Raw genomic sequence first — 15,347 nt, forward strand, 5'->3', positions numbered from 1 at the left:
AACTATGGTTTTGAAAGCTCCACTGAAGCGTAACATTGCTTCTATGGTACAGGAGCTGCTTTAGAATAACTGTCTACTCTTACAATATGTATTGGCATTACACATCTCTTGCAAGACTGATATTAGTTTTATGTTTAATTTTACAGTGCATTTTGAAACCTGGAGCCTAAAGATGCATGTCCCACTGTTACCTCTTTTACTACAGTAATCAAAGCTTAGAGAAAGACTGTTTATCTACTGCTTAATGTACATGATATGTCTGTTTCCATCTTCATTCCCACCTGATCTGCTGCAAATATGAATAATATTTTGCAGATAGATGTAAGCTTTCTCTAACATTGTACCAAAGTATTTAAATGTGTGATACAGCTTTGAACTGGAAGGCATTTAGCTATGAATAGTGTGGTGTTAGCCAAAGTCAATTAAATCCTGCTTAGAAGAAAAATGTATTGGATCAAGCTAACTGTCATACTAATACAGCTACATGGTGTCTGGCTGGGTCAAAGTGAAGGTAGAGGCAGCTTACATCTGCCTACAAAATATCATGTAGATACAGGCAGATGGTTGGAAATCTGTCAGAAAGGTTGGGGAGGGAAGTATTACCTCAAATTTTACCTCTGGCAGAATGGATTTGAAATTTTTCATTCAAAGCATTCTTCACCTGCCTTGCCTTTAGAAAATGAACTGTTGAAACTTAATTTTTTGTGAGCAACAGCTGACACAACCAGACTGTCCCATGTTACATTTTCAAAATATACTGTTCTTAAATCTTGGTTGGAAGTGACTTTTCAAAAATTTGCTTAGATTTGTTGTAAACAAAACAATAAGATTTTATTGGACATAATTTCTAAACATATGATCAGATGTAGTGTTTGGATCAGAGGAAATTTTAGGTTTTTATTCAGTTTTGGTTTGTTGTTTTGAGTGAAGAGAAAGGTTGAGGAAAAGGCGTTAAAAGAAGGAAGTTTTTCTTTTGAGCCATCGGTTAAGAACAGTTTGCGAATATCAAATTGTGACACCCAAAAACTGTTCTTCACCACACTGTGAGTGGACTCTTCTTTGCTGTCACTGTGTTAATATGTGCATGAATCCTCAGAGGTAGATGTCAGGACATCCAATCCTGTGAGAATACAAAATTGTCTACTAATCAGGTAAAGAAAGAAAATTTATAGATCATGAAATTTTTAAATAACCTCTTTGCATATAAAGTGTGAATCCACAGATTAATGTGTCTATTTGAAAGCAATAGCAGCAGATTGAGAGTAGGAGGACAGCAGAAACAGAGGCAGAATAATGCGGACAGCTGATGAGAACAGTAGGAGTCAGCAAGAGGAGTAAAAGTAATTTCAGAATAAAAGAGAAGTGGTATAATGGACAGATGGAATGCTGAAGTTTTATGATTTGATTGCTGCCTCTTCCCCTGATAGTCTATGCAGGTTCAGATAGGTCATTCTATTTGTGATCTGTTTTCCCACATCTTTAGAATGAGGTGAAAACATCTTTCTGCATCATAAAAACACTGTCAGTTCACCAACATTGGTGCAACATTTTTAAAATTTCAAGTGCCACACACATACAAAATAACATGAAAAAAATAGATGCTGCAGCTTTTAAAGGTGTTGAGATGGATTCATAATTTTCTTTCTCAAGTTAGAAGCTCGGTAAGTATGCATATAGAAACTTTAAGAGCATAATGTGTCATGTATTCCTCACCAGCCATGAACTGGGATGGAAAGTTGGTGGGAGACAGGAGTCTCTCATGGATTCTTCACACAATACACAGCAATGGTTCCTAGCTCCTGTCAGTCTTGCATACACTTGAAAATCTTCTCCCTGACTTGTCTTAGTTCCTGTAATGTAGGTAGTTGATTCTTGCCTCAAGAAATGTGAGATGGGAAAGCAAGACTAAATAATAATTTATTCACACTCTTTTATGCCTATAATGAAAGTACTTGTCGTAGTACCTTCTGTAAATAGTGTTGGAGTGCTCTGTTTACATTTTTCAGTGTAAAAAGACTATATGACTGTTGTTCTTAGTTGCTTATTATGAATTGAGTCTCTCTTTGGTTTTCCTTTACGTTATGCATTAGAGACTTTTTTGCTTTGAAGAAAAATAATGCACAGTTTTGTCATTTTACTTTTTATACATTTTTTCCAGATATTAATAATGTTGTTTGTTTAAAATGAAATACATGAGTATGTCTAGGAGGTTAATAGGTCTATGAGAAATGCTTAGTGATTTCAAGCTCTGTTAATTCCCTTATTTAAAACATAGTGATTATTTTTATAAAAAGCAAGCCCTGAAAAATCCCAAATGATCAGATTCCTAAATGAAAAAATCCAAATGATCAGAATATATATCAAATATAGCACAAGATAGCTATTGTAAAGGAGCTTTACAATATACCACATCCATCAAAATAGAGTTTCCTTGCTGTAGCCCAAATAAGAGTCAGATTCAGAGCTGTCAGTTCTTCAGAATACAGTTCCAAGAAGGGACTGTCAATGTTTTGTAGCAGAAGTGGCTTAAAAACCTTTAATTTTGCTACTGAATCCACAGAAAAAAACATTCATTCTTTCTCAGTCACTGTACTAGATGGTGACTAGACTAAGCATTCACAAATAGAAAACTGGGATACTTAGAACAGTGTTTGCAGTTACAGGTGTTGAACACCCAACTTTTCTGTACAGTAAGTAATGGAAAGTCAGCTTCTTAGTTTCCAACAGTTGGTGTTTCGTGTCCAACAGTTTATGCAAAAGTTCCCAAGCCACATAAAGAAAAAGTTGAAGAGGGGAAGAATACACATGAGAAATGTTCTTTGCAAATGCAGGCTACAATTAGACATTTCTGGGTATAATTACATTACATCGTTAGGTCAATGAGTTGGACAAACCCTGAATGCCACTGCTTGAACATTTTTATAAGAGCAGAGCTGCTGTTGCCATAGGAAAGGGATTGCTGCTTCTCCTGGGGTGACCTCCCAGCAGTGGCTATTTTTCTGCCCTGTCTCCCACATCCACCATCTACCTGCTGACAGCAACAGCACTCACCTTACTTTACTGTTAGGATATTAGAAGGTGAAATTTGAAAGTGGTGACTGATGCCGGAGGAAGAGTCCAGAGGGAAGTAGAGTGTTTCTGCTCCTAGAAAGAGGAGGGAAGTAGCTGCTGCTACTGCAAGGAACAGGAGGGGTCTGTCCATTGAGGAGGGAGGAGGATGGTAAAGGCTGGCCCTACACCCTGGTTGCATTGAAGTCAGGCCACTTTGGTGTTGTAGCCTTATGGATGGAAATACATGAAAAGTGTAAAGAAAAATAAGGAAAGAAGGAAGGAAAGAAAGAAAGAACATTAGTGAAGACTTTGCCTAGCTTTAAGCAAAGGTGACACTTAAAGGTGATCATATGCCTTGCCACCCTTCATCCAAAATATCCCCTCTTTCTGTACTTCCCTCCTTCCTGCTATGCATCTCCCTAGGCCTGGTTACCTTTCTCATATCAATATTGTGTAGTTTTGGCAGAATTTTGGTGGGAGCCTCAGGGGTGAAAACACTTTTGTCAGAATTTCCTTCACTAGCTGATAGCCCTCAAGGTATTTATGGAAAGTGTCTGCTCCTGTAGTGGGATTATAAAGCAAGGAATATGGAGATGTCAGCAAGATGTCTGCATAAAGTAATGGACTCACAGTAACACAGGGAAGAACATAAAGAGAGTCAAGACACATGAAAGAGTAGATGAGGTTAGTTATGAATAACATAACCATGGGTCAAGCCCGCAGTTTAGTTTGCCTAAACACAGGGTTTGTCTGTGCCTCGGCTGTAAAAAGGACATTCTGATTTGTTTGGAACTTTTTTAAAGCATTTCCTTTCAGCAGCAATTCAGTGTACTTGCTCTGAAGCAGGAAATTACACTCCTTGTACTTTCATCAAAATAAATGAGTAATTTGCAAATAGAGAAATAGGAAAATGTAGAGTTTTTTGCCAAGAAGAATATTTTCAGCCTGAGCCATTATAAGCATTATATGGATAATTAGAGGATATTTGAAGGTGAATGTTGGTGACTGCTGCCAAAGGAAGAGTCAAGAGGGAAGCAGCATTTTTCTGTTCTTTCAAGGTACAAATATATGACCTCTTTTCTTTGTGGTTTCAAATATTAATTTCAAATCACACTGATATTATGCAGAATACATACCTAAGTATACATTGGATGAAATAAGGGTTGTTATGCTTCATATAAGAAATAATCATTACAATATTAAATTCTTGATGCAGCATAATAAACTTGTCGGTTGTTAGTAATATTTCAACAACCTTTTCCAATAAGAAAACTTTCATTAAAAAGAGAAGCTAGCATTATTTTCAAAGGTGTGCAGATAGAAAATATACATGCTATTGGGTTATATGATAGAGTTGTTAGCATTAAGGCCATCATTTCTAGTCTAGCATCCTGGTAATCAGTCGTTGCCAAATGGATGGATATTCTCAGTGCTCAAGAGAGAAAAGGAAATGTTAATGCCCCCTTCCCCCCCATTATTAATGGAGAAGAACTAACAACAATTGGTACCAATTAATATTCTATTTGGGAGTCTCACTAAAAAAGCCAGGAACAAGTATACGTAGATGTAAGTCTATTTTTGTTTGGCTGAATGGAGCCTCCTAGTTGAATTGAAGATTTATTGTCAGGCTGCTGTGAGGAAACTTGCGCTGCTGGTAGAGCTGCTTGCTTGCTCTTACACCTTCTTTCTCTCTGTGGGGGGAGTCGCAGCTGCCCGTGTGAAACTCCTCAGCAGCTCCACACTCTCACAATATTTCACTAATGACCAAATCTTCCTCTGACCTGGATTTAGGGGGTTCTGATCTAGATCAAAGTATCAATTTAGTCAGAAGTGACAGGGTAGTCCAGTGCTGCGAGTCCCTATTCTGTCTTTTGTTTCTTGACATTTCAGTTCATTAATTGTACTGTGAGTGCAATTTCTAAACTGAAGGAATTATGGACATCTATTTTTCCTTAGTTAAGTATCTGTCTAAACAGTATAGAAACAACCAGGTGGGTATAGATTACAGATCCTTGAAAGAGTTGAGACTGGACTTGTAATGAAGACCTGGACATTGTATTTCCAGTCCAGGTCAAATATGAGTGAAGATGTGTCTTAGTCCCATGGAGTAGTTCTCTGTCTAACAAATTGGCTTCCTTTTAAATTTTTGAGTCCTGTTGCTCATTCCAACTCAATGTCACATTCCTATATGGATAGGGAATAAGAAAACCCTTCAAGGAGACCTTTTAACATGATTTAATGGGAAATGAATCTACCCATTGAGGTAGTTTTACACAGTAGCAAGAAAGGGAAACCATGATTCAAACCTGAAAGGATACAAATGAAGGCACCAAGGAGACCAATACACTAGGAGACCAATACACTCCAGTTTTGGTTTCAAAAAGCAAAAAGGATAATAATACTTGATTGCTGTGGAAAAATCAAGAGCTCTTAGTGCAAAATTCATTAGACAATATTTTGCCAGGAAAAATACGTTCCAATAGCGTTAAAACAAAATTTCTAGATGTTTGCTTAGAACAATAAACTTTATAACGTTCTCCTCCATGTAAGACTCAAGATTTAAGGTTTCATAAGGAAGAGTTTTGAGTAACAAATTGTGATTATAATGGAAAATTTTAGAGAGAATTTTTCTGCTGTTACAAGTAAACAGAATGTGCTCTGAAATGAATTAGAAAAATAAATTTGCTTAAAATGGATTCCATGACAAAATGATAAATCTTTACGTGAAATAAACGTCCAGTTTCTTGCTGGTAGTGGGATTATCCAGGGTGCTTTTGCAAGGAAAGGAAATGAACTTTGGTAATAGACACTGTCAGTAATTATGGTTTCAGTCCCATGTACCTCTGGTATCAGTGTAAACGTAGTGAAAAGAATGTAGCTTAAGGTTGAAGATGATCAATCTTCAAATAAGTCTAATTTCTGTCATAAAAAGAATGAGTAGGTGAAACTAAAAAAAGGATGTATACAAAGTTGGAGGTGCTCATTATTCTGCCTGTACTGCAGCTGGCAATGCATTGAGAGACTCTGCAGCATTTAACACTGAAATTACTGCATCCTTCGACTACTTTGCAACAAGATTAAAAAAAAAAATCATATTTTTTAATTTAATATGAATACTGTGTGAGATCCACATTTACACTCCCTTGACAAAAATTTTGCACTTCCCATCCAGTCATCTAGCACTAAAATTGTTCACATGAGAAAAAATCATTGGACATCTATCCATAAATTGAGAACTGGTCTGAGTGTGTGAAAGTGGCAACTAATCTACTACAGCCTAAATAGCTCAAAAACTTACATAGCTGAATAGCTCAGAAGGAGACTTCTCTGGACCGTGGATAAATTACTAGCTGGAAATGTCAAAGGTAACAGTGGGCTTTGTAAACTTGTAGATGAAATAACGCCAAAATATGAAAAATATCTTTTGGAAAGTTAGGTATTTTTCACAGGTATCTATCTAGATCCTGATCATCCGTTACTGATATTCACAGTTGGTAAAATTAAAGATAAGAATAATTTTATATCAATATGGAAAATTCTTGACTGGCAGAGAGCCAAATTAATTCATACTTCTATCAGGTTGATTAAAAATCTTTTTTCCCCCCTCAGGTCAAGAGCATTACATGCGTTGCATGAGCTACCCTAGCTTGTCACAGAGCAAAAATGAGTTGGTCATTTTCTGAGTTTCCAACACGCATGAGTCCAATAAAAAGGAAAATGAAAATGTTTTGAAATTAGAAGAGACATAATATATAAATGTGAGCTGTATAAGCTGCTCAGATTGCCCTGTCAGTTCTCAAGCAACTGCTGAGTGGAGACTTTTTTAATTATTTTGCTGCCGAGGTCCAAAATCATAAAGAGAATTTTGAAGGCCCGTATACTGAGTGGACTGAACATCTTTAACCTATTTATTACTGAAAGGGAATATTTAAAAAAAAAAGAAGAAGAAGAAGAAGAAAAACCTTCCTTAAAGCATTATTTGTAGGTCTATTCCTTTGAAATTCATAGCTTGTATTAGAAACTGTTAGTGTTCCTGCATTGTAACCTATCTGAAGTGATATAAGGGATGTTTTCTGATGGATAGGTAATGGTTTTCTACCCTGCCCCTGCCCTGCCACTGTTTTAAGAGCTGGCTGATTATCTGTTTCCATTGCTTACATACATTTGGTAGTCAAAACGTATGCTAGTACAAATACAGAGCATTACCTTTGTCTGTTACCTTTATCAATTATTAAAGGTATACTTCTTATTGTAAATGGCCCTTCTAGAAGTTGGATCTACTATTTTGCCTGGTTTTCCTCCTCACTCTTTCTTCCACAGTTCAATATCTCCATAACAGAGCAAGCTTAAAAGAAATTATCTATCTGCAACATAATTTGACTTGTTAGATTAAAATGGTGCTTTCAGTTTTCTTCTTTTCCATTTTCACAGAAAGTCAAGTGGGATGTTAAAAGTTTGTCGCAAATGTCAGTTACAAGTAGTAATCCATTTCTGCCCACCTCACAGATGTATCGACTTCTATTTTCACATGTTCACTCCAGTCCAGGTATACTGAACCATTTCCTGAGTCATTATTGACCAGGAAAAGAACCAAGCCAGAAAATGTCACCTTCAGATATCACACTCCAAAACTGAGTAGAAAAACATTACTGATCTGTCCTGACTGTTTTCTTAACTTCATGACTTTAATGATAAATTATGTCTGCATCAAAGCTCAGGAGCTCCCTGTATTACAGGTAAAGACAAACTGAATTTGTGCTGGTACTCAAAAGGGCATATAAAGGCTCAAGGTCTGTTGTAGGGTTTTTGAACTCTATTGTGCAAATTATTTGCACACTGCATCATGGGTGTTTAAAGATCTTATACACTAGCAGTGTAGGAGGCAGCCTATTCCTAGGCCACTAAATAATGTTACCAATTTTACCAAAGATTTTAAAATGCATTCCCAGAAAAATATGAATAGAGACCATTTTCCTTATTTTTAAAACTTGCTCCATATGACTTGAAGTAAAATCTTACACGCAGATTACAATATAGAGCAAAGGGAGAAGGGATTCCAAATCTGTCCCCATTTTCTTAGGAAAAAAGCAAATTTCTGCTGTGCTTCCAGTTCCAATCTATCAGAGAACCATGTATCCTTCTTCATCCTCCCCCCCCCCCACCCCCAACAAAACACAGCATCTCAATACCTTCCAGCTATTGCAGCAAGTCCTGTTTGCTTCAGTGGTCTGGATGTTGATAAGAATAATAAAAACACAACTAGTTCAGTTCAGAAATGATGGGGAAATGATTTCCTCGCACTCAAAAAGTAGTGTTCAAAGGAATTTTCCAGCAAAATTTAAGCAGAGTGCTAGTGAAGTAGATGGATAGGATATTTTTGATCACTGATACAGAACGGTGTCCAGATGGGAAGAAAGTTCAACCGCCCTTTTCTGTAAGTGCAGGACTAAACTGACCAGAGAAAGGATTACTGACTTTAGCCAAGGAGTCACTGCTATTGGAAAAGCCTACTAGAAAAAGAAAAAGGGAGAATAATCTTCTAAATGATCTTCTTTAAAGAAGATAGCCTTTTCTCCCTCTGGCCCCAAAATAGACACATTTTATCATCTCTCTGGGTTGGATGATTGAGACTATGGTTAGCTTTCCATTTTATTTCAATTTTTTTTAGGTTTTCTGCTATCATTTCTGTTTAAAGATCCTTCATATTCTTTTGTTTGTCCATCTGTCTTTTTAAAGATATGTCTTTTCAAAGAAATGTCTTTTCATATGTCTTTTCAAAGAAGGTAAATGCATTTTCAGAATTTGGAAAGAACAATCTAATAGCTTTTTCTTTGTTGTTACTAATACCCCCAAGCTGCCTGCATATTAAATTTGCCAGTGTAATAGGTTGTAGCATTTTTGTTTTCAAAGGTTCTTTGTCCTAACTGTGGAATCAGTTCACTCTGATTTCTTAAAGATTAATGCAGAAAGAGAGATTCAGGATAGATGAGGGTGTGATCATGTTTAAAGAATTCTGTATATTTTTCAGGTAAAGGTAAAATGTCAAACTTTATTAAGGATTCTGGTAACTTGGTCTTTAACATAGTTAAAGCTTTTCTTGTTAGAAGAATCTTTGTTTTATTGCTGATGGGGAGGGTTGGTTGTTTTGAGTTTTTTAGGAAAAGAGATAGTTTATAATATAATCACATGGAAGATTGTAATTCCTAGACTTTTCCAATAAATAACACAAGATTTTCAAATATTAAAAATAATGATGAAAACTTATGGGTTTTGTGTGTGTTATAAAAATTCAATTTTCTGGGGGAAGCATTTTTCATTTGTGGCTTGTTTGAAATTTATACTGTTTCCTCCTTTTCCTCTTTCTCCTTTCTTCTCCTTTCTCCTCCTCCTCTTTTCTGCTATTTGTCTCTCTTACAATTCAATTACCATTTGTGAAGAAAAGGTCATGAGTCAATGACTTGGTCATATTTAATAAACTCACTAAACTCCTTCAGCAGTACAGTTCATTATCTCATTATAAATGTGGTATTTATGAGGGAAATTATATTTTTGCCTGTGAAAGAATGTGGAATTGTTCTAATTTAAATGCTGTGTAAGAAATACTGCTTTTTACTCCCAAAGGATGCAAAGGTGTTCTTGTTATTTGAGGGCATACCATGACATGATGGCAAAAAGATACTGGTTCATCTTTGAACATTTTGCAAGATTTTTAGAAATTTAGTTGTTCTCCTGCCACAAGGGATCTTTTATTTATCTGTCTCCAACTTGAACGGTGAGCTTGAATGGCCTTGCTTGGTAATAGGGGGTGAGGAAAGGATAAGGACTAGTTTACTCGCTCTTGCTGAGAATAGCCTAACCTTTGTGCCTCTCTGCCTCTATGTATGCCTGAGGGAACAGATGTCTAGGAAAAGTTTTAATAACAAACAGACCACAAAAGGAGAAGAAAAAAGGGAGGATTAAGCCTGTGTGTTTGTTTTTCTTTAAATTAAAGTTTTCGAAAGTGGAAGGGGGGTATTTTTTATAGATATACATACACGTGCAGCAAACCTATTCTCCATGTCTCATGATAAGAGCAAAAGTAAATTTACAGCACAAGCTATGAAGTTACCAGTCATATGCTGCACAAATGACAGGAGAAGAAAAAAAAATGAAGACATGATGGAGCCTAGAATAAAATCTACATCAGTGTGAAACTCCAGTTTCTGTCCAGTGTGATGATCCGCGATTGCAGGGTAGGGGCTGCTGAGGCATCTGAAGCAGCGTGTGCAGCCATAAACCTGAAGCAGCTACAGGTCCAGACAGTTGCTTCAAAGACTCAGCTGTCCCAATGCTCCTCAGAAACAACCAGAAAATGCTCACTTTTCCCTGCCAATCCAGTCCCAGAATATGACCTACAGGTTCATCTGCTTCCCTGTATGAAAAGTTAGGAGTCAGCTATCGGACTCATTTTCCTGCAGGAAATGTTGTGCTGTTGTTGCTGCTAAAAGTTCAGCTATAAAGAAATATACCTTTTCTTTATTCTCAGAGCACATTATTAGTTCTTATTTAGAAACAATTAAGAAGGTATTCAGTTAAACTGTTAAAAAGATATGTAATCTTATGAATAATCCTACATCCCTTGTATGGTGATTGACTTTAAAATGTGTGGATCAGAAAGACATTTCTGAGGAATACAGTATTGTTTCCAGTGAAAATATCAGAGCACAACCCATATATTACAAGAAATATACAGATTTGTCCAGCCTATGCCTAGCAGCTTAGCTTTTAAAGAAAATGTTCCACTACAACTGCTCCAGTGAGATGAAGTAGAAATAAGAACAGGAAATATTAACATATTAATAGTTATTAATAAATGCGTTTGACAGAATACAAATCTGTTTTGGAAGAAAAATGTTAAATTTTTGAGAAAACAGGTGTATGTAATTATATCAGCACCTAAAATCTCTAAGTTGAAATAAGAAATTTGAGTAATGATGATCAAGATTTGCATCATGCTAATTACTGTTTGGATATTGGTTCCATGAATTTTTAGGTATCCTCCTAACCTATTTTTCACCATTAAACTTAACAGCTCTTTGGATAGATTTATATTTGTAGAATAAAGAGCTAAAAGTTTGGAGAAAGTTGACAGAATTTTACAATAGAAAGGAATGATTCAGCAAATTTATATTTACTGGCTGGGAAGGCTATATTTAAAGTGGATCTCAGCATCACATGAAATTGAGACAATTTCTTGCATAGTGCTTAGCTACAGATGTTGAAGGGACAGCAGATTCTCTGAAATTACTGTTTTCAAATATATTATAGAGTAATTTAAAGATGGTCCGTGTGCTGAAAATCTGATATCCGTTTTTATCCTTTCAGACATAGAAGCTGAGTGTGATATCCATTTCAATAGACCCTAGTTAAAATGAAATATTATTAAAAAATAATCAGAATAAATGAATAGTTAATTTCTTGAATGCCATATGATCAGGTGTCATAAAACAGCTTAATGCCAACAGCATATGAAAATCTACTTCTAATATAATAGTGAGCTAACTATATCCAGTATCTCCCAAGTCCATTGCTCATCTCGATAATACTGATTTAACAATGATATATCTACTTTATTATTTTTAACAGCCTTAACAGGAATTGTCATGAACTTATTACCTGTGAGTGGGACATCTAGGTAATTAATATATTAAGTATTTTTTTTTACTTGCCAACTTTTTCAAATAAGAAAAAAAATAAATTTCAACTAACCAACTGCAAATTATGAGACAGGGTGTGATGATAATTCAGTTATCTTATAGCTTTATTAATGATTTGCATTTAGTATTCTTAAATCTGAAAGATTCTTTTAAATGTAAATTTAACTTATGGGTTTTTGTGCAATAGTTGAATGCTGTCAGATCTTGAGCACCAATATTATTTGATTTCAGAACAGTTAAGTTTGCTACAAAATCAGATTGCTTATGGAGGAATGTATGCTCTACTCAGTCCATCGCTTATTTTGAACCACCCTTAATAAATGCTGAGTACTTGTTATCCTGAATATTCATGGTACAATTCTTTCAGTGTGGCATTTTGCTTTTCACAAGACAAAAGTTTATTAGTGGGCACTGACATTGCAGGACACAGACCACCTGGAGAGTAAAGCCATTATTATTACTATGTTTCATTCTCCACTGACAAAATAATAATGCAAATTGTCAACTGTTGCTAGCAGCAATGTTCTTATGGGTTAGTCTATAGCTGGGAGTTTTGTATTATGCTGTATTTTCTGACTTCAGCCTCAGTTAATGACTAATAAATTAATAACATGCATAATAATGTAATAATCTACTTTTAAATATGCAGCATATAGATACATTTAACTTCTTTTTGAATTGTTGAATCTCTCATACTGTTGTTCGTTCTTGGGTGGAGCAAACTAAAACAAGCAAGTTACCCCTCCTTTTTTGTCTGTTTTCTCCCAACTTCTGTTTTCAAAGGGTATGAAGAAGGATAGCTCTGCAACAACACAATGCTGCAAAGAGTAGAACTCGATTGGGCTTGACTTCTAGTAATCCACAAGGAATCCTAAGGAAAATAAGCTATGAGCCTTTTATAGTTTCCTGTGATACTGGCAACTGATAGTTGTATCAGATGCCTGGAAGTAAGCTGTAATTCTAAAGACTACGACATCTGATTTGCCTTTTCCGATAGAACAGGATACCTCAAATGCTCTTTCAGGAAGAATGCTGTTAAACTCCAGTGACTTCCAAAGAGGCAAAAGAGGCTGTCAGACTTCACTGAGTCCTGATCAGCAGGGAGCATGAAGATCAATGTTTCCACCAGGAACGTTAAGCTTTAGGATTCGATTCAGACCATTGCTTTTCAGCCTAGGATTTTCACTTGCTACTGCAGATAGAAAAAGAAGTGGGAGAAACATGTCAGCCAAGGATAACGATCAGATCTGATGTTAAAGATGATTTCCAGTACTACATTAGTGCCAACAAGGGATGGATGGTCCAGTGTTAGCCTCATCCATGAAGGTCTCTCACCATGCATCTAATTTAGAGAAGTAGCAAGTTCTGCCAAACTTCCTGGGCAAGCCTCCTGTGTGCACCAGCCCTTCCCCACTGAGTCTGGTGCCTGCAGGAAGGGAGCCTGGGCACATATGTGGCCTGAGAGGGAACTGCACCATGTTTTGGGGAAATCCTTGAGCTGGGTACTGGGGAGACTAGATCCAGCAAGTGCTAGGGCACATACCTGCTGCTCAGCTGGGGGAAGCTGTGTCACCCCAACAATACTGCAAGGCCTGGGGTGGTCCAGCCCTGCCTCTTTCCATCAAGAAGGCTGAATCTGCGCTCTTCCTTTTGATCAGTGTGACTTCTGATTTACTATTATTATTATTATTATTATTATTATGGATGATGAGTGGGACTGTGTCATGTTGTTTCCAACTGGAGTTGGTCTTAATTTGCGTTGTCCCATCCATTGCAGGGTATGCAAGTTACACAGTGCTAGGCTTCTGGGAGCTTAGAGGCAAATGTATCCTGGTGTCCAGTGTCTCAAGAATGCTCTTAACAATGTGCTTGGATTTTTTTGAGATTACAAGTCAGTATTCTTCCTGAATAGTAGAATTTAGGATGGAGCTCAAGACTCAAGATCAGGCTCTGTCACATCTTATGAGAATGCTTTCTTCTTGAAATCACTCTTCTGTGTTGTGACAAAACCTGGCCCCTGGAAAGAGAAGCAGTGCTAGGCATTGTCTTGTCCTGCAAGGAGAGTATCACAAAACTGGTTTTCAGTCTCTCACAAAAGATAATTTCTTGTCAGATTGCCAGTTCCAGTTAGAAGTTGACTGAAGCTAAGACTATGTCTACTACAGACACAGAGAGCATCTCTCTAATCTAGACAAAGTGAAGAGGACAATATAACTGAAGATTCAGTTAATTTTCAGTGAATCTCACTGTATGCAGGACTGGTTTATGCAGAACCATGATTTTCTTGAGACTTTATGATATCTGCTGCATGTTAGTCTGTAGATTTTGACTTGAAGTCTGCAGCTCAGGTTAGCTGAAGGATTTTTCTCTTCCCCATTAGATCTCTTTCCTGGAGGATTACTGCTATATGTTCATCTTTCAAGAGTAGAGAGTCCAGGCAAATCATTCTTGAAAGTAAAATAAAAATACTGCTTTTTGTGAATGAGACCCTCTAAGATATTAACTTATATGATACATCCTCTTATAAGATATACTGTTATAACCATCTGTTTTCTTTATTTCTGTGGGTTCTTAAGATCGCAATATCTTAAGTAGTGGAGCTGCACTTATTATTTGCATTTTTTTGTGCCTAGTAGCATTAGTGCAATGAGTACTATACAAATAGTTAGGAAAATGGAGTTTTCCCTCAGAAGAAGTTGCAATCTGGTTGACATACCTTTCCTTTTTTGTTTCACTGGCACACAGACTGAAGGAAAAGGCTGATAAGCCAAGCAGTCTACCTGAGGCAAGAGATTTCCAACTAGAAGTTTGTCTGCCTAATTTAGCTTCTCCAAGAACATGAAGCTTTGTGGCAGTAACTATGTTGCACTGCTGTAGTCACTCTGATAAATAACACTTTTTTCCAATTTTGGCATTTCTGTTTACATTTTTTCTATATTCTTATACTAAGTTGTGACATTTCATGGAACATAAGGGAACAGAGTTTTTTCTCTGTTCCCTTCTCTTACTTTTTGTGTAGTCTGTTTGCCCAAAATTAAACAGAAATGTAGGTCTTTTTACAATTGAAGCCTGATCCTTACAGGTTGATGGATGAATTTCATTTATATACACAAGATACTAAAAATAATAGTATATTTAAAAGAAAAAAGGTCTTTTGCTTTTTTTTTTTTTTTTTTTTTTTTTTTCTTTCTTGCTTAGTTCTGTTTTCCCCCATGAGGATATAATTTCAGTTCTTTGATTTTTGCCATTAACAAGCGTATGACCATTTTTTGATGATAAGACAGCCCCCTCCCCCCCAAAAAAAATAATTTGGAAGTTAAGTTCTAGGAATGAAATAATATGTATACTTTGCAAAAGATTACAGTCCTATCATTCCAAAACTTTCCCTCTGCCCCAGTTAAATTTTCTTCTTTTATTTATTGCAGATGGGGAACTCAAGGGGATTTCACTACTACTCACCCTCGGCCTGTTGTCAAAGTAAAACTTTTTACAGAAAGCACTGGGGTTCTGGCACTTGAAGATAAAGAACTAGGAAGAGTGAGTATTATGTGTAGAAAATGAGAATACTGATAAAACATGCTGTGAAATGGTATAAGGTAT

General features: G+C 36.4%; 1 protein-coding gene across 10 annotated transcripts in view; it reads left to right on the forward strand.

Moving 5' to 3' along the window:
- The window catches only part of CADPS2 (calcium dependent secretion activator 2), a 326,801-nt gene that overhangs the window by 149,434 nt on the left and 162,020 nt on the right, over positions 1-15,347 (forward strand). For all 10 annotated transcript variants that reach the window (XM_064506973.1, XM_064506953.1, XM_064506939.1 and 7 more), the window contains exon 7: positions 15,173-15,284. In XM_064506973.1, the coding sequence (XP_064363043.1) occupies positions 15,173-15,284 (112 nt within the window). The remainder of the gene's footprint in view (positions 1-15,172; positions 15,285-15,347) is intronic.

Source organism: Dromaius novaehollandiae, chromosome 1 (genome assembly GCF_036370855.1).
Source record: "Dromaius novaehollandiae isolate bDroNov1 chromosome 1, bDroNov1.hap1, whole genome shotgun sequence".
Taxonomy (NCBI): domain Eukaryota; kingdom Metazoa; phylum Chordata; class Aves; order Casuariiformes; family Dromaiidae; genus Dromaius; species Dromaius novaehollandiae.